The following is a 26,190-nucleotide window of genomic DNA, read 5'->3' as shown; positions in this document are numbered from 1 at the left end:
CTGTTTATGGCAGTGTCGATGTTATGGCAGTGAGCACTGCGGCACCAAACAGGTGCACAGTACTCTGCTGAAGAGTAGACAAGGGCTAAGGCTGCTATACGCAAAGTGTCAGCCCTCGCCCGCCAGCTAGAGCCTGCCAGGCGCTTGAGTAGCGCAGCGCGGGATGTGAGTTTCTTGCGCAGTGACACCAAATGGTGGCGGTATGTGAGCGATCTGTCCAGTGTCACCCCAAGATATCTTGGTTCGGCGCAGAAGGACAGAGATTTTCCGCTGTTCTGGACGTGTAGCTCACGATCAGCTTCCCGATTATGGAGGTGGAAAGCTGCTGACACAGTTTTGGTTTCGCTGAGTTTCAGTCGCCAGTTCTGGAGATAGGCTGAGAGAGTTTTCATGTCCTGGCTCAAGGTGTCTTCTAGATTTTCCCACGACTTTGTGGAGTGGAGAATTGCCAGGTCGTCCGCATAAGCATATTTTTCCGAGACCGTAGTTGGCAGGTCGTGGGTGTAGATGTTGAAAAGAAGTGGAGCCAGGACCGATACCTGTGGGACGCCGTTTTTCAGGCGTCTAAGTCTGCTTCGCCGTGAGCTACCGGTGGTGAGGGTGAAGCTTCGATTCCTGACAAGTTCCATAGTCATATGAACCATATGTCGGTCAGGAAGGAGGCGAAGCAGCTTGCAAGTAAGGCCGAGATACCATACGGTGTCATAGGCAGATGTAAGATCTAGAAAGACAGCGCCGGCCTTCTTTTTTGCCTCAAAGCAATCCTCGATGTCTTGGGTTAAGAGTGTGACCTGATCAGACGTAGATAGCTTATTATAATTAATACAAGTACCAATAGGCTACATAAAAGCGAAAATTATGATCTCATGAGAAAAATTAGGAATGATGATTAACAAAACATGACAAAATTATAAAACCCCTTGAAGTATTATCACGTTACGTTCATCCAATCACAAACACGGTAATTGTAAAAAAAATTTCATGAAATAAACCACTTTGCAAAAATGTCAGTGACGACAGATTTCATTACATCTGCATACAATAAATAATATGGCCTAGATACGTATATGACACACATGTTATGTAATAGCACCATAACTTTTGAGACTATAAGATAATAAAAATAATTATTGGCGAACAAAAAAACGTATTATGTTGGATTTTTGATATTGGCCAAGTAGCCTAAATGGAAACCATCAACAGCCTACTCAACTAAATAAGATAACTTGCGCATTAGACTATCTCTTTGTGCAAAATATAGTAAAGTATTTGTAAATCTTATTCATAGTACACAAACAATGTTGTTTTTAAGTACGTATAACGTAAGCTTGTAGGCAGAAGGCAGGGCAGGTTGAAATCTGCGATGGAGCGCACCTGCTTTGCAGGAAATTGCAACAGACGACAAAGGGAAAGCCACAATCGGTTATAATTAAAATGCTGGTATCACTGCAATATGAAATCATGATGAATTAGGCTGACTAGATAAAAATTAAACTGTATAATTACGTGCAAAAACGCAGCATTAGTAGGCATAAAAAACAGTGTTAGGCTAAGTAAACTGCATCGTTTTCTGTTGAACTAACACAAAAACAGCTGGTTTGAAGTGAAAAGGCATTAGAACTGCAAAAAATAAGTCACTCAATTGAAGAAAAACATTGACCATCGAGGCTACGGCTACATACGCCAGAAGTTCATAAACCAACAGCACTAGCCAACAACACAAAAGTTGGTATTTGGCTTCCAAATGTCACAAATCCCATTTAACAATATTAAACAGATACCATAAGCAACAAAAACAAAACAAGCAAAGGTTTCTTCAATCCACTAGCCTGCTCATTACATGTTTATTTAATTGCTAGATTTTGTTATTGCTGACAAAATTATTGTAAACACATTTTTAACGTTATTTATTACAATGTTTATTCATTCCAATGAGTCTCATTGTCAATTGAGAACGACACCACCCAAACTTTACGATGCCATTGCGAAGAAAACATGAAGGACAATACAGTATCCTTGCAGCAGGCCAGCACCTCGAAGACATCAACTGCCACCAACCAATAAACAAGTCTTTGGATCGACATGGTGCGGACAGGCAGCTTCATTTGCAGTTGCTGATGATGATGATGATAAACGTGGTTTTCTTTCTGGATCTATCAAGGGAGTTTCCTGGTAAGTGGCGTTGTCCAAATTCGATACTAAATGCAAAAAGAGAAAGTGATAAAACGGTGAAATGTCTAAATCCAATTTTTGAGAATAAAAGACTAACATGAAATAAGCTATAATCGGCCCGCAAGCAATCACATTTAAACCCGCATCAACTTTCCAGCTGCTATACTTGTTAAAACCCTTTTGAAAGCAAAGATTTTTCGCATCGCAAAAATTATCGGAACAGCAACACCAAACTCTTTTTAACTCTATGTGACAAAACAATTTCAAAGCAGCTTTGATCATTTATCTGATTGAACTCTTGCGCTTAAGTAGCTGCAGTGAAAGCGTTTTTTGATATTCTACCAATATGCAATGTCAGAGGCTGTTTGAATATTACATGATACCATTTTCTGACTTTTCTACACACGGCTTCTCTCCAAATCTCCCAAAATGACGTTTACCATCAACCAACATAACGCAATATAATGACACCACAATGACACCATTTGTTGTTTGAACAGTCCGTGAGCCCATAAGCCTGCATGATGGCACAGGGTCATGTACCTGTGCTCACATTCGATTTGGAGCGATCGACTGGGTTGACTCGAACACCACTGACAGCAGCCGCATTTCGTTGAGAATTTTCTTGTTGTTTCTTGTTGCTGAGTGTTCTGTAGGTTGCACAAACTGGTTAAGGAAGGTACAAATATTGTTGTCGGAATCAACAAGGTAAAGGATGGCAAAGCAAACTGAGGTTGATGTTGATCAGCAAAATTTATGTGGTAAAAAAACTCAAGCGTTTTGTTAGGTTAGAAGAATGGTGCGAAAGATCGTTTTCGATGTAGAATTAATTTGAAGTGAAACCGGATGGCCATTAGCTAGGAAAAACGATAAAAAATTGGAAAAATAAATAACTGAATATAAAGTAACAAAACGAAGATGACTGAATTTCTTCTTTTAAATTTGAAAAACCTGTCCACTTGCAAAGAAAATACATGGCACCTGCTTGCTGAAGAAGGTGTTGACTCTGCTAGCATTCTCTCCGGCGTTTGAGGTCTCAGGTATCCCTTCTCATCAGTTTCATCAAGTTCGTTAGTAGATGAATGAGGATGTCGAGTTGCAGGAGAGGAATGTTGATCATTCTCTCTACTTTCTTCAAGGGACATGAAACAAGAAGTCACATCACTCCAGAAATATTAATTTGTATTGTTGGAAAATCGATTGTGCGCTGGAGAGCAGGCTAGGTTAAATTGACACAAACGTAAAATCGTGCACTAAGTTGGGCACCTTTTCACCAAGAATACTGTCTTTTTACATTGGTTTATCGCCTGCGGACGGAAAATCGATGTAAAAAACGAGTTTTGCAAGCTGCCATATGGACAATAAAAAAAGTTAAACCATCCTATTGTTTTAGCTGTTGCAAGAGCAGTTGCTTGACATCAAAATACTTTATTAAAGAAGTTGCTAGAAATTACGAGTTTCGAAATGTAAATGGTCTCTTTGACAAAACATTTTTAAGAAAAAATGTGTCTATAAAGCACTGACAACCTGTTTGCGATCAAGCGAACAAAATCTAAGGAACCCTGAAACCTCAGGCGGCAAGGCGCGTGTGGTAAGTTATCCTGATACGAATACGAACGATAAGGATGTTTTTAGAAGTTTTCAATTACAATTTGATAAAGTAAAGAACATCGGTAACAACTGTGACAGATTGCGACTAATTTTAAAAATAACTTCAAACCTGGCAAGAAAACGTCTGACGCCCCAGTGCTTCTGCGTTCAGAAGGGCGAACCATACAAGGATAGGGATGAACCTCCGATATGTTTATGTAATTCACATCAAGTCCTGTAATGTTAAACAGATATCGCTTAATACAAAGATCTAATAATGACATTGGAACTGTAAAGAATGTTCTGTAGGCCTAGCCTACTGCAATATTACTACAGAGAGCTGAACTCGATTTATTAAAAAATTAGTATTTTCTATCTTAAAACTAATAAATACACAGTCACAGAAGCATCTACCTACGGTACTTCATCATACAGTATGTAATTTCAATGTAATCATGCGCACATCAATTTATCTATGGCAAACGGTAGCAGAGACTGAACGTCCCTTTCGGTTCTTCCTTCCCAGGCATAGTTTTAGCGGATTGTAAAATATACAAAGGCTTTTTAACCGGGGTCAGTCTACCCCATGGAGTTAACTTTCATTTACCAAAGAGTAAATGTACTATATAAGAAAAAACTCATCACATGATAAAGAGTTATTTACATTCGCTTTACAAAACACTGACGTACATTACATAGTGGCACACATAGTAACCATCACATCATAGCATACGAAACTCTCAGTTAACTTCATTCCCTGTTTCGACCTTCTGGATCTTATCAGTGCAGTGGTGTGATGACAAGGCATCTAACACACTCAATGAAGAGAAATGCGTTGATGAGACCCAGAAAGTCTGGACAGAAGCTCTGTTTTCAGTTATTTTTTTCTAGTTCGCTCCTCTCATATCGAATGTAAAAAGTACAACAGTTCGTGAATCAGAATAAAAGTGTCCTTTTATATGTGGCATATAAACCAAAAGGCATTCTTTAATGAAAAAATCTTAGCTATAACACAATTTAAAGTTAAAGCTTTGAAAAGCAGACCAATAAAAACAAAACTTTGGTTTAAAACAGAAAACAAGAAAGGTTTATCGAAGTAGACAGTGGTTAAGTTGAACTGATCAATACCTGGATAATTGAGGCCGTGAGTTTCCTCATAAACCAGCTCAATGCGTTCAACCAACGTCTTAAAGCTAGGTCGAGTATCAGGAGTTGGATGCCAGCACAAAAGCATGACGTCATAAAGCTCAATCGGACAATGCTCTGGCTGCTTCAGCCTACGCCCTTCTATGATGTAGCTGCAAAGACAATTTCCAGTTAATCTAGGACTTATAAGTGACAAGCTGCTCTACGACGTCATGTTGTAACTACATACAGCGCAAGTGTTTAGTTAGAACAAGTGCAGCAATGTAAACGTTTCATGAATCGTGCAAACTCTCATGTGATTTCAACCTCAGCCAACCTACGCAGAGATAAATTGGTGCACCAGCTTACACAGCGAGCTCTATTGGCTGAAGATCATCCCTTGAATCAGTTGATTCTTAAGGAACAACTTAACTTAGAGCCTCCGCGTCTTAAATCTTGCAAACCCTTCTCTCGTCATGCTACATATCTTTGTGATTCTAATTTTAACCTTCAAAGAGTCAAGAGTAAACGTTGGGATAAGACTACAAGACCAGAGCAGTTGACAGTCCCTCGTAACACCTCGCTCCCACCAGGATCAAAGTCACTCCGCAAAGAGTGGGTAAAGCTCAATCGTCTTCACATTGAAGTAGGACGTTTTAATTACAGTATAATATGTTTCAGTGGGGTCTTGCCGAATCGTCATCCTGAGCATGTACATCAGCCTTCTAAACCGCACAACTCATCATCCATCACTGTCCAATTTATGGACCTCAAAGTTGAAATGCCAATCTTACAACGCTGGATAGCAACACAGTTAAATGGCTGCAGTGCCTGGATGAAATAACGTGACTGCTACTACCTCATACGCAAGAAGAAGATTTCAAAACGTTTGGTGCTGTTCTTCTGATGACAGATTCTTGTCAGTTATACAAAGCTTTCGTAAAAAAATTCTCAAATTTACCATCTATTTTAAAGTGAAATTTATTGACATAGTTTTACTGCTGTGGCTTCACCACTAAGGCGTTTCAGTTTGATTGTCAGCGTTGTATCGGAGAGCTTGTTCCAACGTAAGTAAGCTTCAATACTTTTAGCTGCTTCGCTTTTACAAATGTAGTAGACATTTTATTCGTGCTCTTTTTTATTGAAATACGTGTAGCCATTTTTCTATGTTCGAGAGGCACTCTTGCCCAGACAGCATATCAGTCGTTTTTTACTGTACATCAAAGTCTTCAGACAATGACTCAACACGAAAAAGCACTGATTTGCTTTCTGGGTGGACATCCCTGTGGTAGTGCAAACACTTACTTAGCAACATCAAAAGCATCAACGTCGGGGTACGGAGTCACTCCTCGAGTCAAAAGTTCCCAGAGAAGAATGCCGAATGACCAGACATCAGTTTTGGTGGTGAACTTCTGCTGCTGCAGACTCTCCAAGGCCATCCACTTGACAGGCATGCGGCCACCTTGGTCATGGGGTTTGTAATATTCCTTCTCGTATACGTCTCTTGCTAAGCCAAAATCAGCCACCTGTATAATATACGTTGGCATTAAATTGACTTAAAGATAGTCAAGACAAAAAAAGCAGATTAATTTTATTAACTTAAATAAATTGTGAAATGTTGTTATCAAATGACAACGCCAAACCATATGAATAGCTGGCTATGGTTATAGAAAGTTTTCCGATAAACAATATTAAATCCTATACGTTACTTGGTTGATCATACAAGTCTGCTGCTACCCAGCTAGAAACATTTGTATTTTTTACACTAATTCAACGTCTGCAGACGTCGAATCAATGTAAAAATGACCATCTCTGCTAGCTGGGTATCAGCTTGGTTGCTTAGCCTTATACAACTACAACAAAGTAGGCAACTCTTTTTTAAAGCTCTATTATTTAATACCGTATGCATCAATTTTCCTACCCTCATACAGGCTAGACCAGACCTAAATAGTTTCTATTTGCAATACAACCCACCCACACTACAGCATAAACAGAAAAATATTTCAGCAAATAAGACTGTTTACGACGAAAAATTCCAAACGTAGACGCGGCATCAATGTAAAAAGTAATTGATTTACTGACTGGGATCGAATCCCACAAACAAACACCATTGAACTGGAAAAGTAAATAGACTCAAGCACAGATATAAAATTCCGCCTTTTCAATTGATGCAAAAATCACTGCTTCGGGCCAACTCATTTTACAGCTTCCTTAGAAATCAGAAACGGAACTTGCTATCGATCGGAAATACATCAACATGTTTGCTTAAACAATTAACCTGTCCACAGTAGGCTACACCTTAAAAAATCAGGTTTGAGTTACCGTTAACTACTTTATTATAAAATTAATATAAATTTTAAGTAACGTTACTCTTTGTCACATCACAATCAATATGCGTAGCTCGGGCGGCAGGATCATTTGTCTAACCTTAACAGTGAAGTTTTCGTCCAACATGCAGTTTCTGGCAGCAAGATCTCTGTGCACAAACCGTTGGGAAGCGAGGTACTCCATTCCCTTGCATGCTTGCAGGCCGAAGCCGATCAGGTCTTTCACTGTTGGACTGCGCAACGAATGTGCAGTTTTGTTAAGACCAGTCCAGCCAGAAAATTTGGCCTGTTTGCATTGATTAATGCAAAAACTCAGAAAACGTTGAATCATTGTCAAAAGGAGCACTTATGCTAAATGTGAGTCTACAAAAGTGGGCGGATTGCAAGGATCAAAATCGTAAAAGTGAAAAAATGTTGTCTAATGGTGATAAAAGGATGTAAAAAGGACAGCTTTTGCTAGTTAGGATTTCGAGTGAAAATCTGTCGTTCAAACGTAGCTGATAGGACTTAAGGATACATCAAATTATATTCAATGTTCAGTATTGCTGTTAAAAAATAAAATTAGTTGAGATGCCATTGAAAGACTGTAAAAAGATGTGAATATCTAACAATGAATTAGACGAGGTAAATATAGTAGAGACATCAATTTTCTTTTTTGCTTGCGTCGTCTTGAAACCAAATGGTAGAAGGAAAAAAAAAACTAACTAAAAATAACAAAACTCAACGAATCCATCAAAGAACTGTATAAAAAAATTATCACAACATTTAACTTGTAAAAATTGGAAAAATGAACTGGTGTCCAATGACGAGGTACCACTTACTGGTTGCTGGAACTTCTTATAAACTGAAGTAAATCTCCGTGTTTCATAAATGGCAGCACAACCATAGGACCATCGGCGTCGGCCATGCATATTCCAATCAACGTAAGCACATTTTCGTGCTTGAAATTGCTCATCATTAAACCTGCCATCGACATGATACATAAAAATATAACGCTTTGGACCACATCACTGGAGTTACTCAAGGTAGATAAAATAACTTTTTGTTAGACATATCACTCACATATCGCCACCATTTGATGTCACTGCGCAAGAAACTGACATCCCGCGCTGCGCTACTTAAGCTCCTGGCAGGTTCCAGTTGATGGGCGAGGGCTGACACTTTGCATATAGCAACCTTAGCCCTTGTCCACTCTTCAGCAGAGTACTGTGCACCTGTTTGGTGCACTGCCATAACATCTACACTGCCATAAACAGCGCCCTGCGCACAGTGACCGGATGCTTGTGTCCCACACCATTGGACAATTTTTACAATCTCCCTGTTCTCGCTGGACTCATCCAACCTGCTGAGCTTCGTCGCAAAGAAGCCACTTTGTCTACCGGCCGACGGGCACTGGAGCCTAATCATCTTCTCCACCACAAGATCTCTGCTCTCCTAAACGAGCACCCCTGTCGACTGAAATCAAGACACCCATTCGTGCCAGCCGCTCAACTTTTGATCAACGAAGCTGATAAACAAGACATCTCTGCGTTTGGAATTCTGAATGGAAGTCAAGTACTACCACACTTCATTCGTTCATCTTCGACGCCGAGGACACACGCCCCATCGGCCTGACACTACAAATACAGGCATGGGTGCGCCTTAACTGTCTTGGTACGGGCGTCGGGCTTTTCCGCTCAACCATGCACCAATGGAGAATAGCCTCTTCCTTCTCCAGTAAATGTGGTGCCGAGAAATAGGACCGCAGACCACATCATCAATGACTGTACCATCTTCAAGCCACCTGATGGAATGGAAGGTCTGCGCGTCATGGATGATGAAACCAAAGACTGGCTGCTCTCCAGTAGCTTTCCAGTGTAGTCCAGGAACGTCATGAATTTGGGGTGGTAAAAGAATAGACCCTCGGCCCCAGAGGCTCATACGAGGACGACGACGACTTTTTGTTGTTGTAAAAAATACAAAAACAAGTGTGAGACATATTTCACGGTTACAAGGTCAACGTTAACGTAATTACAACGTTACTCTCTCTGTTCTAAATGATTTTTTTTTTGTTTGGTCATCTTTCTTGATATCTTTTTAAATCTTTGAGCATAATTCTCCTACAAATTTGTTTCATTTTATACGTCGGAAAAAGAAAAAAAAAATCTTGAGAACCACAATAGATACAAGTAAATTGCTGTGAAATTCAGAACGAGTGAAGCTGTGGCATTTTTACCAAAATTTACTAACCATTAGAGTTTTAAAAAAGTAGACAGTATCACACTAAATCGGCAAGTTTAAGTTTATTAAGAGGAAGCTTTCGCCACACAAGTGTGGCTTCGTCATTACATTCTTATTCAAATAGAATCTTAGCTCTGAGCTTAGCTTAAACAAAAATTCACTTGAAACATCTCTTGTGTGTCCTTAACGCTGAAACAGATGAATAAAGTCATTTTAAGGCAACGGCTGCAAAGGCAGATGAAGACTGCAGTGTCATGACACCACCTTTTTTCTGACAAATTCTTGAAGAAAGTCAGACGAAAAGAAAAATATTCGTGCTATGACAAAACCTTTTCCTCACAATAATCACATTTACGAAGAAGCCCCCTCAAGATACTACAATAGGAAGGTCATCGTCCTCAAACACGAAAAATAACCGCAATTCCTTGTCTGTTTTGCGAACGCTTCGCTGCTTGTCTTGTTTGATTTAGAAAACGCTTCACTGCACACAACAAAAATGACGTCATCATTGAGAAACTTTCGTTGTCGCAGATGTCGGAAAATGTATTTGTTTAGAAGGCGCGATCTTCTTGGCGTCACCACAAGGCTGACTACTCACTGTAGAACAGTGAGCATTGCGTTTCGCTAACCATACGAGTGTACGGTACGCCACAATACCCATCCAAACTTTTCCAAAAACAAGTTTCTCGGCAATCAAGTGTAGCAAAAATTGACAGCAGTAGACAAATGTTTCGCCCATTTGACAGGGCTCATCAGCATCACGCCACTAATGAAGTAAACGATGACGGAGTGAAGGACAGTTGCTGCAACCACGCTTCAAGCGTCACATTCGGAAATTCCAGGTCACTTAAGTCAAATCAAAGAACATATTCTTCTTCGTATGAACCTTTATCTTCTTCGCCACTCCAAGGGTGGAGAAACTCTGCCTTTTACCACCCTCGAGCAGTGGCAGCGACTCAGTCTGCAGTAGAGTAGAATCTAGAATGATGTTTGGGCAGACGTCGAACAACCACTGAAATTGATTCGTCATTCAGTTCCACGACCACGCACACTATATCATACTTGAAAATTATGCGGTCGGTGTTCTGCTGCTCAGCATCACAAATTCAGTCACTCGTAGCTGGTCACGCCAGTGTCGGAGCCAGATAAGAACATGGTTTGCAATGTTTTTTAAGTCAGTGTCGTCACAGGATGGCTGTGGTGACAACGCATCACAAACACAGTGTGGTGAATCATTACACATCAAGGTCGCAAAATTTTCGTCCAGAAAAACAAGTATTGTCACCTGTCTTAAAGTGTTGGGTATTTTATCTTAATGGCAAGAAAAAAACAATTCCACCACGTTGGTAATGAATTGTTGGTATTATTTCTAGTATTTCTGCAGGTGATGAATGTAGGAGTTTGTGTATTATGTGGTTTATGCCCATCAAGACAATATTTGAGGATAAACATTGACCTCTGACAGAAATATTTCATATTGATTTTATTATTCAAATCCAGCAAAGGTGTTTTTTATCGCTTTGCTTCAATATGGCGAGATGTTCAAACATTGTAACGCTGTAAACAACAGACAACTGGATTGTGCCTCCGGTTGCTTGCGTAGTAAGGATGAAGCGACAAGAAACATTAGTAATGACATCACTTTAGCTTAAATCGACGTGTTTACTTCGTTTCTGTACAATAAAAAAAAAAAAAATTCTCCTTTACTAACCTTCCCGCAAGAATTGTTCCACCGCCTGAATGTCTTCTATCCGAGACAGAGTCTTCAGTGCAACTTTCATGCCGGGAGGGTTGTCAGCCCCATCCACAGCTTTCGTGATGTATTTTCCATTGTATACGGTTCCAAAGTGGCCCTTCCCTTCAGATGAGCATAGAGTCAGATTATGGGATACTTTATAACTACAAATTTTGAAAGCTATAAGCGATGGGATAGCGCAGCAGATGCGCTCACTTTCAAGTTCTGCTATCCTGGTTTGACTCCCGGTTTACGCTGTTGAAAATCACCGCTCACTTTAACCTTGGGTGTAATAAACTGGTTGAACATAATCAGGCCCGGATTTAGGGGGGCATAGGGTGCAGATTCCCCGGGCCCCCGACTTTTAAAGGGCCCCCTACGTGAAAAAAATGTGATTTTGTGTTTGTTTTTAGCCTTTGAAGTTTCTGCAAAATGCTGTGCAGTGCTGCATTAATGCTACTGTAGACGGGCGCGAAAAAATGTTTTGCACGGGGGCTCCCCGATCTGAAAGTGCCCCGGGCCCCCCATCAGCTAAATCTGGCCCTGGACATAATGCTGAAGGAAAGACTGCCGAAAGAAAGTGTTGTTTAATGAGAATCTTGTCTTCGCATACCCGATGTTAGGTAGGCTATTAAGCACGGGAACCACCTTTATCTTATTTATAACCTACGCAAAGTTGGAAAGCAATTATAGTTTACGTTATATGTCTTATATATTAACATATCTCTTTTTACGAGCTAAAACATAAAATAACGTCTTGAGTTGCTTATTAAATTCAACTTCAGACAGCATGTTTGCATTGAGGCGGGACAAAAAATCATAAAAAATTGGAATAGCGTTTGATGGCAAAGATAGCTCTGGTCTGGATAGTTGGTAGAAAAAACCGCTTTGTTGCATTTACAAGAGAAAAAACACCTACGTTAGATTCATTTGTCATTTCATATTGATTTACATAATACAGCTATCGAACACGCAACAAAGAACAACCACCTAACTGTTCTTTGAAATGTTTTGATTGTATCAAAAAAGCAAAGTACTCACCAATGATGTCGTTTTTATCAACCACCAACTTCGAAGATGATATAAGAACTGGGCTGATTTCTCTCAAGATTTCAGAAGACAACTGATCAGATATGGATACGTTTTGGGTTAAGGGTGTTTGTTCATTTCCGTGCCTGATGTCAATATTCATAACAGTTTTTAAAGTCTAGATACAAGTTCTTAAAGCAAGATACAATGTATCTGATACAGATTGGTCCCAAAATCAAAAAAAAAAGATCCAAAGTTGAAATAGGCCAGACAGGAAATTTTTCTAAGTAAGTTAAACTTGTAACACGACAATTGGCTTGCATCAGTTTCTTCGTGGAATATTGCAGAGAGTAAGTCCAAATTAGGTCTTAAACACTATAACCAGCTTGTGTGAACTTGTAAATTGCATTTTCATGAAAAAAAAAACGTATAACTGTAAACGATGAAGAAAAGAAAGAGTTGAAGCTATAATTTGGTTTAAATTTGTTTTAACCTTAACCAGACTTCCATTTCTGCGACAGACGCTAATGTTAGCCTACTGTATGTCCGCATCAATATGTGTACCGTACCATGCAAATATGTTTTCATGAAACGGTTAGCTGCAACTTACCCATTTTGGTAATCATTTTGAGATGTAGAAAAATAAACTCCAGTATCCAAATGTTTTTTAGATCGTCGTTTCGTATAACACACTATCATAACAATAAGTAGAATGACAACCTAAACAAGAAAGTTCGTAAATGTTACAAAAACTTCCCTTTTAACTTTTCAAAGTTTGCGCTAATCATTCTGTCATTAGTAACAACCACAAAATACTAATGTTTTCATTCTTGACTTTGTAGTTGATACAGTCTTGATCTTGTGTTGTTCAGAAACAACTCTAGATTGAAATGATTTAAAATATACAGATAATGGATAGGATTAAAAGTCTGCAAAGTCTTTTGATTGTTTGTTTGTCGTATCCAGACTTACACCCGGTGGTTGAAGATTTAGATTAAGTGGATGGGAAGGCAAAGGCAAGGAAGCCAATCTTCGTGTCCACCTTCAGGCATGCCTTTAGGTGTCCTGCCAAAGACACAGCCGCATGCTCTTGAGCGGTGTCGAACCGGCGCCCTTTCGATTGCCGTTCCAGGGCTCCCACCACTCGGCTATGCAGCCGACAGTCTTTTGATGAAATAGAGTTACTCAATGGTTGCAAGTACAAATGCTAATCGTCTTTCATGAATACCCGATTCACAAAACAGCAATATGCAGCATAAGCCCGATGTAAAAACGATGTAAATACAAATTTTAAACAGTTAATTACATGATGGCAACGTAAAAGGAAATTAAAAACAAAACCACTGAAGCGTGGCAAAGTCTCAACTTACAATACCGCCGAATGCGCCGATGATACCAGCGATAGCTTGGGATGAAAGTGACGCTTGTGACAAAGTAAAGATACCGGGATAGTACACAATGTTGGTGCCAAGATAAACTGTGACATTGAACTTGTCTCCACTATCTTCGAACATTTTCTTTGGTACTAAAAATTCGAATCATTTTGCGTCAGTCTTTTACAGACCTCATAAAACCATCGATTTTATAATAAGCAAACATCAAATGAATTACCCTTGAGTTGTAATGAAAAGATGATCTGTGGCCATTCCAGCAAAAGCAGGCTATGTTTTGAATTAACGTTGCTGAATTTTAAAATGAAAAAGTAGGTTCCACATACGCAATATAAAAAAATTGATATTTTTACATTGTTATTGAAAATTTTGAAGCTGCACATGCAAAGGTACTCTGACCTGACTTACTTTTACAAAAAAGGTGGTTGTTTCTTTCTTTGACCACCGGGCATTTTATAGATTTGCCAAAGTAGATTTGATAATCCTTTTCACTGCATCCTTTAAAAAGATTACGACCTGAAAATTTAAAATAAACTTATGATGAGTTGACTGTACAATTCCTTTAGAGAACCTTCCATTAATCTCTAGATAATGGAATATCCATGCTTTTCCACTTTCAACATACCAACCATACAATATAGAGAAACTATGGATCGACAATGCATCGAACGACAAAACCGGTAATCGAAAAGGTAAATTAGGAGGCATTACAAGCCCAGTAATGTGAAAAGGTTTTCGATGGCTATATTGGTTGTGAAATTATACGCACAGACTGAGAGCGATTCGTGGTAAGGTGAAATGCGTAGCCTATTTGGAAGCTTCTGTCTGTTGAAGCGTTGTAGCCTGTACATTTTTTCATCCACTAGCCTACACTACAGGTTCAACTGCTGCTGTAGAGTTGGGTTGAATTGAGTTGCTCAGCCACACACGCCTAAAGTCTTCCTTGTTGCTTCCTTTGTTATTTCTTCGCTTGCAAACCTGGATTTTCATTAAAAAAACAACACACGACGCGTCGTTTCAACTTATCATACCTCGAATATTACCACGGAAACAATATCTTCGCAGTTCACACAACGTACGCTAAATTTTATTGACGTTTCAAAATCATCACAAACCTCTTATTCTAATATTTATTTTGTTGTTTTCATTGCTATCAGATGTCTGTTCAATGTTTTGTTTTGAAATAATAGGATCGTCCAGTGCCTTGTAGATGTTACTTATGCTTGATCCATCAAGCACAAACAGGATTTTGTCGGAATCGCCTGGAAACATATTACTTTTATAACTTTGCAGTCGAGCTGCACTAACTAAAAATATAATCGAATTATATCACATCCTCAAGAGTGTTATAATAAATTCAAACTACGCACTGCGTCAGGCCAGCGTTTGCGGGGTAGCAAAATAACTAAAAAGTTATTACTCGTAAATATTTAAATGTATAATATAACTTGAAACTACTTGTTAAAAATGTAACTGAACAGCATTCGTTTTCCTAACAGATTAGTCGTTGGCACATTATGTGTAGATTTGCTGTGAAGAGCTCCTTCGAGGAAAATTGCAACTAATTTTTTGACGAAGACACCAGTTACTGGTTAACTGACGTGTGCCTTAATTTTTAGCGATAATACGAAAGAAACAACTAATGACAACGTGCAAGATACAGAAGGGTAGAAAACTGTAGCCCAGAAACGTTACAAACAAGACACTGCCATTTCCTCTATATGATATACTGCGACGTTAATAATTAACCACTATGTGTAACTTTGATGAACCCTTTTAGATTTTTATACAACTTCTGTCAATAAATAACAAAATGATACGTTCAATTCAACCTGGAAAATAGCAAAGCTTCTAATAGACAACGTTTGATACGAATTTCGATTTTGACTTTATTGGTGCAATGTTAAAGCATGAACGATAAGAAATTCCAAAAATATTTGGCATAAAAACCTGCAATTTCGATGAACACTAGAACAAGTCACCACCTGATTGGTTGAAAGCTGGAGAAGTAAACTTCAACGCTGTGTTTGACATTATTTTGCAGGGCACTCGAACAGCATTTCCAACTGTAATGACGGCATAAGGATTTGACACAGATTTGAAGTTAGTTCCCGCCACTCTAACAGTTGTCCCACCACTGAAAAGCAACCAAAACATGTGTACAATGTGTTAAGACAAGAATAATCCGTTTTGACAAACGATGAATACATTTACGATCAATGCATTTGCATTTGATAGAGCTTTGGCAGAGAGTTTACTTTATTTTAACTTGTACCGTACCACAGACACATAAAATTGAGTAGGTCTGACGTCAATAGGTTCACCATTTTTTTGTTACGCAAAAAATGGATGCGAATATAACATAAACAAACAAGAAAAAACTTTCAAACTATGCATTGAGTCATCATTCTATTGTTTTGAGTAACACCTTACAACCTTGTATACAAATGCAATAGAACATACCTTTTCAAACTCATTATTGCACCATCATAAATAACAGGATTTTCCTTGTAAGTGAACAGATGGTTTTCAACAGTCGATTGAAAGCCATCAATCTTCAAAAGCACTTTTCCTGAGCTTGCATTGTGCAGTCCATCAACAAATTGTGATGTGACACATGTAATTAGTTGCTTTGTTTTGCTTAACAGTTTACATGGTAGTCCAACCACTGTGACTGATGTATTACTTCCAGAGTTTAAGTTGTTTCCTTCTATATTTACTTTAGTTCCTCCAGATTTTGGACCATATGTTGGATAAAATGAAGAGAAATTTACTTTAACAAACTGAAATTGAGCGAAGGTTTGTGCTTGCCCACTGATAGCATACTGATCACTAAGCATGTCTTGAGCAGGATTCGGGGCATGAACAGTAATATTAACATTTGCCGAATATTCCATTTTTGATGGTGATGAAGAAGTGACACATTGCATTGAAGAGTAATTTTCCAAACCTACCACAGTGCAACTTGCATTTTTTCCAATTCTAACAATTCTTTGTGTGTAAACACCAGGTTCAAGTGTTTCGTGCCCTAAGCTTTCACCAAAAAATGTAATAGTTGTTTTTCCTTCCAATGGTCCCGATGAAGGAGAGAAAGAGTGCACTATAGGAAAACAAACTTTGTTTGACCATGTTGAATTGCAATAGGCTTCTGTAGTACATGAATTTGTAGAAGAACAATAGCCACATTGCAAATACCTATGTCTTATACATTCCTTACAAATCTTCAAATGACCACACAAACTTGGCACATGTACACGGTGCACAGAAAACTTATCCATGGAAAAAACATTTTGTCCATCTTGAGAAGAGTATATTTTATTAATTGAATAGTTTGACACTTTCACACTTATGTCTCCTATGCCCACTCTAGTGTATCTTTTACTGTCTCCAACATGATAGAAGTGCAACCATCCTTCATTTGTACCAATTACAGCAATGGTGTATAGGTTAGCATATACAAATACTGAAACTGATCTACTATTCATGGTTGATATGGAATCTTCATTTCGAGCAAGTATACTGTGACCTATTAATGGCTTTTTTACCAAAATATGGTGCACTGCATTGGGTTGTTCTTTGGTTGGACAAGCTGTCACATCACTGAATGACTTTCTGCAATTATGATCAGGAGAATCTTTTGGAAACAAAAAATCAAGACCTGGGGAAATGTTGCTTAAAAGATTACAAGATTGAATACCATCCATAAATTTCTGCTCAATGTCATGTAACTTATATGAACACAGGTTGGTGGTTGTATATGACGAACTGGACTTAGATGAAGGAAATCCAGCAAGAATAAACAGTGTGGCGTTGTTACCAGATTGCTCATTTTTCAGACCTTGACCTGTATAATAGTCATCAGCGACATTTAACACTATTGCATCAAGAGCAACATTAGCCTTATATTTAGCATCATCTTTACACTTGAGTCGCAGTTCTACATAACTACGGTATGTTGTATCATTTTGGCAAACTCTAATTATTCTAATCTGTTGTTTTGAATTTGATATTTTCACATTTTTTAGTTGCACAGTCACAAAATACGTAAACCCTTTATGACTGAAGCCATAGATATACTTTATTTTGTAAGATTTCGAAAACGAAGGAGAAACAGAAATAAAAGATTGCAAAGCATTTTGCTTGGTATTATTCAACAGAAGCACAAACCCATCAAGTTGATCGTTCCATCTCTTAGTGGAAACTGATTGTTGTTTTTCATAAGCTAAACTATCATCAATTGTTCTCGCAAAGTAAAATAAATTTTCTCCTGTAGGTCCTGGAGCTAGCAAACCCAGTGTACTTCCTGATTGACTTACAATATAGTCAGCATTCAAGGATTTTCTATTCACAACAACAGAGTTAGAAAGATTGTTTAATCCATGCTTATGACATAACCCAGCATGAGCTGTACCGCAAGCTAACAATACGTCATGTTCTGAATCCACAATCATAAGCTTAATTTTGTTGCAATCACTGAAAAGGCAAGTAAAGTTTTCCCACTTTTCAATCTTATCAGATGGTGTTGGGTTATTTGTGTATACATAACTATTATTCAAGGTAAGATCATATTCCAGTTTATATATTTTCTGTTCACCTCCAACATAAACATGTCTCCTTTGTTCATCCACAACAAAAGTAAAAAAGAGCACTTTTCGCGAATAGTCTGAAAATTTATACAGATTGCTTATACTCTGTTCATCACTGCAGGTCTCAGATAAGCACAACAAAACACAGCAGATTCCAAAAGTATACTTGATACTATTTAACTGCAAATTGTTTTCTAACATCTAAACAGTAAATCCAACAGATTAAAAAGACGATACCATAAATATTAGTCTATCAAGTTGAAATATAGAAAATATTGACAACTTCACAATGGTTTATAACAGGGGTGGGCAAAGTTGTTCAAAGAAAGAGCCGCTTGCGGATAAACCATAAATACCGGCGAGCCGCAAAATCAGTTGACACAAAATAACAAAACAGCAATAAAAACAATAATTGTTTATCCATATCAGTTTTGTACTTAACTCGTTAATCTCTGAAAATTTGGACGATAAGTTGTTAATGCTGTGCAAATTAATTGTTTCAAGCGTTCATTTGTCAAGGTTGCACGATGTTTTGATTTTACAAAGTTATAAATTCTTATAAAAATAAATAAGTAAATTCTGGTGCCACTTCTAAGCTTCAACTAATCATTGCTTAGTGACTTTATGAAACTTCCAATTGTTGCTAAGTGAACAAAAAATGAGCCAGGAGAGGCACAATGTTGCTTTTGCAACATCACCATTCCATTGTTTAACAATGGCTACAGTAAAAGACTCCTTTTTGATCTTGTATTGTAATGTATTGGGTGCAAATTACATTTTGGAGAAAGTGTAAGTAACAAATTTTAATTTTTACTAACCGATTTTTGCGCCCCTGTCAATGTGGGTATGGCGCCCATGGCTCGAACCATGCCTGCCATACCCTAGGCATGCCACTGCTTGGTTGACAGCGCGAAATAACATATTTATAAAGTATAATCATAATTTTTTGCAAGATTACGATTCAATACAAGAGCCACAAAATTTATGTTGACAAGCCGCATGCGGCTCGCAAGCCGCAGTTTGCCCACTGTTGGTTTATAACTTTACAGGGTTGATTCATTGTCAACAATATTTAAACACTACTGGTAGGCTACTGCTTAGTTATTAACCAGACAGGCATCAATCTTTACAAATAATTACCAACCATATTAATTCAAACTCTTTTCAGTTTTTGCGAAGCTGACTGTAATTCTGGTTGCAAAGTTGTAACGCTGAAATGTTATGAAATGATACCGTATACAGGGACGTGAGGTATAGCATAGCCTGCTCAATTAAGGCCGTATTTGCGATAAGTGCGCTCACCGCTCACGCTACTGCATTGCTAACAAATTGAAATTGCATTTTTATGATCAAGAAAATGAAATATCTTCTGACAGATGTCAAACCCACAACAATGCTTGATATGAACGACAAGTTACCTTGTAAAGTTTTTCGCGCACATCGTGCAAAAATAATTTTTGCACAGACACCCCCAATCTAAAAGTGCCCCAGGGCCCCCATCAGTTAAACTCGCCCTTACACATATGTAATACCGTATTTTACGAACCATAAGCCACAATTTAAATCCTTTTTTCCTCATAAATTGATCGTGCGCCTTATAAGCCGGTGTGTCTAATGTATGGAACAAGTACCGTAGTGCTTTATTGCCTACCCTACACTCAAAACCAGTACCGAATTACCGATACTATTATTATATTATACAAATAAACCACCGTCTTACACAATAAACTACGGTAAAAGCAACTAGCAACTGTGATATTCACTAGGCCCATTTTTTTGTTTTGCTCATTGTACTATTGTGACTTGCTTACAATTATTATACAACAAGTAAACTGTGATATTCACAGGCCCTGAGTTTAATGAGCTTTATACGGTAACCCATACTTCTTAAAATACGTTGCGTTCTATAGCCAGGTGCGCCTTATGTATGAACAAAAAACTAATCAAAGCAATTTATTGACAGTGCACCTTATAATCGGGTGCGCTTTATGGTCGGTAAAATACGGTAATAGGTTTTCGTGCCAAAAGCGCAAAAAACATTTTTGCATGGGGGCCCCTGATCTAAAAGTGCCCCGGCGCCCCCATTAGCTAAACTGGCCCTGGATTTAGAACTGAATCTAGTAGGATAGGCTATCTGCCACATTAGGCTACTATTACCTTATGAGCGTATACGGTATGAGTCATAAATTAATTTTAAAATCACCACTTTTAACATCTTATACCGTAGAAGAACATGTTTTCCTTTTTTACATTTTCCTGCAGCATGGTATCAAATACTACAGAAGTCTGATAATGTCTGTGATGAATTCTGATGGTTTTTAAAAATCTGACTAGGTACATTAGATATTATCAGCAAGTTTTTTGTCTTGATCACTAATTGATTACCGTACACTGTCTGGTTTTATTTTTTCTGTGTGTGTATTATGAGAAATTTTTGTCTGCAAATTGAAATTGTATTTGCCGCAACAACACGATAGGCTATACATTGCCTATTTCCTCAAATTATCAGTTTATCTTCACTGTTTCACACAAGAACCATAACTTTCAAATGAGGTATCTGTTGCAATCTGACTTTAAATCGAACAAAATAGCACTAGAATCAGTAAACCAATACCACGAATCTACAACAGAGCTGCCCTAAGTGGTAATTGATATTCTAAAGTGTCCCACACACTCTGTGTGTGTGTGTCACACACTCACACTTCAACACATTGACAGTTCATTTGTGGGTTGGTTTGTTTGGTTGCCAAAGTAAACAAACTGATGAAACCATGCGTGAAGGCAAGTTTCCATTTTGAAATTCATTTTTAAATATTGCTTACCTCGAAAGAAATTGTTCAGCAAATCAAGTCAAAAACCATTGAGCAATTCAGTCTAACCAAAATAAAGTGGTATAGCTAGGCCTAGAAAGAAAATTTTCGGGAGACAAAAACAACTTTTAGGGGTCTTAATGATGGTGTGCATGTTGACAACGCTCAGTTCAGTTCAGTTTATTTTTTGTTTTGTTGGCGAAAAAGAAAGACACAAAAAGCAAAAAGACAATAAACACAAATAATTTGCACAACAAGGATGGCAGCGAAAGACCAAAAGGTCACCAAAGTCAGCTGCCACCCAAACATTTAAACAACGCCTCTTTCTCACTCTTTCTCCCTCTTTCTCCCTCAACGCCTCTTTCTCCCTCAACGCCTCTTTCTCCCTTTGGAATGGGGGCAGAGATATAAATATGCAAATACGGTATTTGATTTTGCAATAAAGTGTTTTCAAAAATATAGTCACCAAATGCAGCCAAGCATTGTTTTTTACTTTTGATTTTCAAAGAACGTTGCTGTTTATTCCTCATATTTTGCAAAATAGTTTCTTCATTTTAATGGAAAGTAGAACACACTCATCTGCACAATCATAAAGTAATAAAAATCACCAAATCAGTGCCAAACAAACTGAATTAAATTCGAGTCGGCTGCATAGCCTACAGATTTCTAGACTAGCTATCTAGCTATTTTATGATTATGATTGAACAGTAGGCCTACGCTCAGACAGGGAGCAGCGAAACACTGTAGCCTACCCAGTCATCGAGTCAGCTGCTTCCAGCTGCAAAACTAGAAAATGAAAGCCGAGAGGAATGCCTATTGACAAAACTGAATTCCGTATTTTTTTAAATTTTTGTCATAGTGATGATGCGGTACAATGGCAGTGGTACCCATTCGTGCCGGCCGCTCAACTTCTGATTAGGGACTACTTCTGATCAAAGAAGCTGATAAACAAGACATCTCTGTGGCTCCTTGGGTGGACCATAAATGGAAGTCAAGTAGCCTACCACCAGACCGCCCCGTTATCTCAGTGGTTGCGCGCCCGGCTCAAGATCACGCTGAGCAAGATCGACTCTTAATTGGGGTGTGCGCTATTGAGCAACGCATTTCAGGACTGCTCTCCATTCAACGGCACTTAGTGAATGGAATAATTCCCCTGCAACAACACTTCAACAATCGGATAACTTCACACTGCCAATCTCGGTAACCGGGCCTGTGTCAAGAGCCTCTACAAGTATGCAAAACTACCAGGAAAAACCAATCACGGCTTTGTCAGTCCGAAGATAAAGATTCAAAATTAACTAATCAGACTCCATTTGTTCATCTCCGACGCCGACACATGCCCCATCAGTCTGACACTAAAAATACATGGTTGCACCCTCAACCTTCTTTGTACGGGCTTCTGACTTTTTCGCTCAACCATGCACCAAAGGGGAATGGCCTCTTTCTCCTCCTGTGAAGGTGATGACGAGGAACAGACCGCAGACCACATCATCAATGACTGTACCATCTTCAAGCCACCTATTAAGAGACTGGAAGGTCTGCGCGTCATTGATGATGAAACCAAAGACTGGCTGCTTTCCAGTAGCCTTCCAGTGTAGTCAATCAATCAATCAATCATTTTATTTTTCGTCATTAATTTTTCGTCATAACGAAAAAGATACTAACTACAAAAATCGATATAAACCTACCAGCACGTTAACGAACGGGAAAAGGTGGCAAAACCTTGAAAGGTTTAAAACGTGCCTGAATGAAAAATTATGTTATAGGCTATATATTAGTAGTTAGCACGGCCACAAAACCCAAAAAATAAATAGCAAAAAATAAAACAAAAACAGAGAGAAGCACACATGTAGTAATGAATGTCCAGAAACATCGTAAATCTGGGTAAGTAAAAGAATAGACTTTCGGCTCCAGAGGCTCACACGTGGACGACGATTCAACCACATTTTTATTCAACTCATCCTCACTACTTCGAGAAGAAAAAAACTGACATATGCAGAAAAAAGTATGTGGCACTGGCATGACTGGACGTGAGTTGGACCAACGAGGTTGGACCTTAGAAAAAGAATCCAATCCTTTTCAAAGCTCAGTCAGCTGAAAACAGTCAAGCGTGAAGAATTTTCTTTCTATTTAGTACAATTAAAGAAATTAAAAAGAGGAGAATTGTATGGAGAAGTATTTGCTCCAAAAAGGTGGCGTGATCCTGACAACAGGCTGACGTCATGGGTGTGTCGCTCCTGTGACTAGTGAGTTAGACATTGAGAGAAAAGATAGTTTGGTTAACATTTGTGTGTGGGATGCTGGCAGCGATGCCACTCTTGATGTAATTACATCAAATTTGATGTTTTTGGGTAACTTTTTGATGTTTGATGTTTTTGCCCAAAAATCTGATGTTAAGCAATTTGCTGTTAACTAGCTCAGACTAAATAAAATATAATCAATTTGGTGAATTCAATAACTTTGAAAGGACAGCTTCTAGCTCGCCAACTTGTATCCAAAAGTAGTGGAAGCTGCACCAGCTGGCAACCATTAAATAGGCTAGTGGAAGTTATGAGCAATGGTGGTCCACGTAAAAGATACATGAGCATGATGAGCCGTTGTGAAGAAAACTGATAGGCTGGTTGTAGTATCTAAAATGAAGACATTAAGGGCCATATTTTAAAACCTTACTTGAGCTCAAGTCGGCCTTGACTAAAAATTCGACCCCATGAAGTAGGCTAAAGTGTAATACCAAAATGATACTTTAGCTTGATGTTTCATAACTAGCCAATTGCTGGGCTTCATTCATCATAAAAGATGCATTTTGTAAAATCAGTTTTGCATTACATCCAAAGTGAGTCAAACTTGAAGTCGAGTAGTGTTTTAAAATACAGGCCTAAGTTATATATGTATATATACTGTAGGTAAGCTTATTTGCATATATCAGCCACCAAAATTAAAAAGGTACCGCATTGAAAGTGTACTCACTGGTCTACACAATTTTTGCTCTAGGCCTATGAACTTTGAAAACTGATTTAGAGCAATTTTGGGGTGCTGAATCCGACTCTTACCTCAGATTTATCCTATCACGTCAAGTTTGTGAGATAACAGCAAATTGTTACTTTTGTCAAAAGTGGAAGATTTGATGTTGAGTTTATCACACATACACATTGTGCTATATCCAGAAATCTAGGCCATGTGGTGCATAAGTAGCTGAAATACACCCACCGACTATAATTTTGATACCAATTTGTTGTCTAAGCAACATTATTAACAAGGCAGTAATAACAAATTAAAAGGGAAGCTAAAAGTATAACTGAACCCCTCCTCCGTCAATGTTTTGCATGAAACCACAAAGATTTAAGCAGGCCTATGTCAATGCTTGTCCAGTAACCTTATTTAGGCTGTTTTGGCCTGTCTAACACTAACCTTTCCTTATAGCACTGCATATGTTAGTAGTAAACGCAACGCCAAATCTTCCACTTTTGATAATTAAGTAACAATTTGTTGTTATTATATCTCAAAAACCTCACGTGATAGGATAAATCTCAGGTCAGATTCGGATTCAGCACCCCAAAATTACTCTAAATCAGTCTTCAAAGTTTTGGAGCAAAAATAAATTCTTTTTTCGTAGACCAGTGTTTTTTAGTTACATATAAAATTCTGCTAGCCAAGTAGTTTTTCTTGAAAATATGTTTTTTAAATAAACCTTTAAGTAAATTTTACGAAGAAAGTCTAGATTTAATGTAATTGTTATCTTTTTTTATCATTTTATTGACAAAACGCACCCGAGCTTTCAATTTGATGTTTTAATCTTGAATTTGATGTTTTTTATGAAAAAATTTGATGTTTTAAAAATTGATGTGAGTGGCAACACTGGATGCTGGAATGCAAAATGTAAGTGCTGTCTGATCGATGAATATTTATAGCACAGAACAAGGCATGTCAGCAAGAAAGAAATTGCTTGTTCGTTTTGGAGTGCCTGAAAAGTTTTTGCTGCTACAGCACAATGCACTTCAAAAGTTAGCAAAATGATAAACTTGGTAGGCTAACAAATCAAGTCAATATATTTTGTTTCAACAGCGCCATATATTAACAAACAAGCAGAGTAAATGTAATGGTCAAAACAATGCATTGTACAACTGTTGGTTAGATTATGGCACAATCAGGATGGTAGCGAAAGACCATAAGCAGTCATCTAGTCAGCCACCACCCCATAGCAGTAAATCTAACTACACATTCATACGCACTAGTGTGCAGAGGCAGGCACACTACTGTACTTCAATGAATAAAAAGAGATCGCCACTGAGATTGAGAAACAACTGCTGTTGGCTTAAATTTCTATTATCAGACTGAGTAAGCCGAGAATGAAGACTCAAGCCAGCGACCAAGAACAGTTTATTGGAATAAGATTAGTTGAAAACATAAAAAGAGTGTTCTATTTTTCAAGGACTTTGGCCTACAGCAGCGGTTCTTAAACTTTTTTGTATGTTTTGCCCTTTTAATAAAGATGCTTATCAGATTTATCCCCAATATGTAACATGGCGCTCATTTATTAAAAAGCAAAAAAAATTACATCAGTTATATTTAATGCAACGGATGCGCTTGCTTTTTGGCAACGAGTTGTTAAATGTCTGGTAAAGTAGCCTAGTAGATAATGCACAACGAATATCAGATTCAACATTAAGTCGGTTTCTTGCTGTAGATTTGATAGTAAGCAATGCAGAGAAGCCGCATTTGCATACTAGGTAAGTTGAAGAAAACGAAACCAGAATATTCAGAGCTTGAATACCTACCCTTGGATAGTGATGTTGCATTTTAACCCTAAGCTCCTCTATGTTGCAAGAGTGAAATTCATCTTTTGCAAAAGAGTCGTTTGTTAATTCTATAAATTCTTCTTGGATTGATTGATTGATTGAATCTTTATCCTCGGACTGGGAAAGCTTCTTGCAGAGCTTAATCCTGGCAGTTTCGCATACTTGTAGAGGTTTTGAATCACTGACGCAGGCCCCGTCACCGAGATCGACAGAGTGAAGTTTCCGATTGTTGAAGTCTTGTTGCCGGGGAATTATTCCATCCATTAGATGCCGCTGAATGGAGAGCAGTCCTTAACGTCTCGGAAAAATATCGTTCAAACTCATCCTGCAAGTTTTAAAAATGGCTGATGATGTCCTCCTTCAAGTTTTGATTGAAATCATCTCCAGTTATCTCAGTCAAGCGGTGAAA

The 26,190-nt window shown here is 38.2% G+C and overlaps 2 protein-coding genes across 2 annotated transcripts; both read right to left on the bottom strand.

Annotated features, from left to right (window-relative positions):
• Positions 1-795: 795 nt before the first annotated feature.
• Positions 796-17,081, bottom strand: LOC145786320 (hepatocyte growth factor receptor-like). Its single transcript, XM_082597959.1, has 16 exons — positions 16,053-17,081; positions 15,575-15,726; positions 14,705-14,851; positions 13,998-14,105; positions 13,569-13,723; positions 12,809-12,918; positions 12,211-12,344; positions 11,146-11,292; positions 8,036-8,177; positions 7,315-7,447; positions 6,193-6,413; positions 4,891-5,060; positions 3,893-3,997; positions 3,154-3,304; positions 2,716-2,822; positions 796-2,198 (listed from the first exon to the last, which is right to left on the bottom strand). The coding sequence occupies exons 1-16, from the start codon at positions 17,072-17,074 to the stop codon at positions 2,044-2,046; spliced, it is 3,159 nt and encodes a 1,052-aa protein (XP_082454085.1). The 5' UTR covers positions 17,075-17,081; the 3' UTR covers positions 796-2,043.
• Positions 17,082-17,181: 100 nt separating this feature from the next.
• LOC145786195 (hepatocyte growth factor receptor-like) lies at positions 17,182-19,044 on the bottom strand. The gene is made up of 3 exons (XM_082597841.1): positions 18,994-19,044; positions 17,248-18,376; positions 17,182-17,201 (listed from the first exon to the last, which is right to left on the bottom strand). The coding sequence occupies exons 1-3, from the start codon at positions 19,042-19,044 to the stop codon at positions 17,182-17,184; spliced, it is 1,200 nt and encodes a 399-aa protein (XP_082453967.1).
• Positions 19,045-26,190: the final 7,146 nt, after the last annotated feature.

This window comes from Aplidium turbinatum, chromosome 17 (genome assembly GCF_918807975.1).
Source record: "Aplidium turbinatum chromosome 17, kaAplTurb1.1, whole genome shotgun sequence".
Classification (NCBI taxonomy): Eukaryota; Metazoa; Chordata; class Ascidiacea; order Aplousobranchia; family Polyclinidae; genus Aplidium; species Aplidium turbinatum.
Note: the sequence above shows the minus strand (reverse complement) of the source record. Positions and strands in the feature narration are given on the sequence as shown.

Excerpts from the sequence above, each read along its gene's own strand:
- LOC145786320 (XM_082597959.1), bottom strand. The coding sequence starts at position 17,074 with ATGAATAGTAGATCAGTTTCAGTATTTGTATATGCTAACCTATACACC. Across the intron at positions 8,178-11,145 it reads GGAACAATTCTTGCGGGAAG|GTTTAATGATGAGCAATTTC; the intron begins GTTAGTAAAGGA and ends TGTCGATGGCAG. Across the intron at positions 3,998-4,890 it reads TCACGGCCTCAATTATCCAG|GACTTGATGTGAATTACATA; the intron begins GTATTGATCAGT and ends TTAACATTACAG.
- LOC145786195 (XM_082597841.1), bottom strand. The coding sequence starts at position 19,044 with ATGGTTCGAGCCATGGGCGCCATACCCACATTGACAGGGGCGCAAAAA. Across the intron at positions 18,377-18,993 it reads TGACAGGGGCGCAAAAATCG|ATGTTAGAAAACAATTTGCA; the intron begins GTTAGTAAAAAT and ends TTTACTGTTTAG. Across the intron at positions 17,202-17,247 it reads TTTAAGCAACATTTCCCCAG|AAAGTCATTCAGTGATGTGA; the intron begins GTCTTGATTTTT and ends TCATAATTGCAG.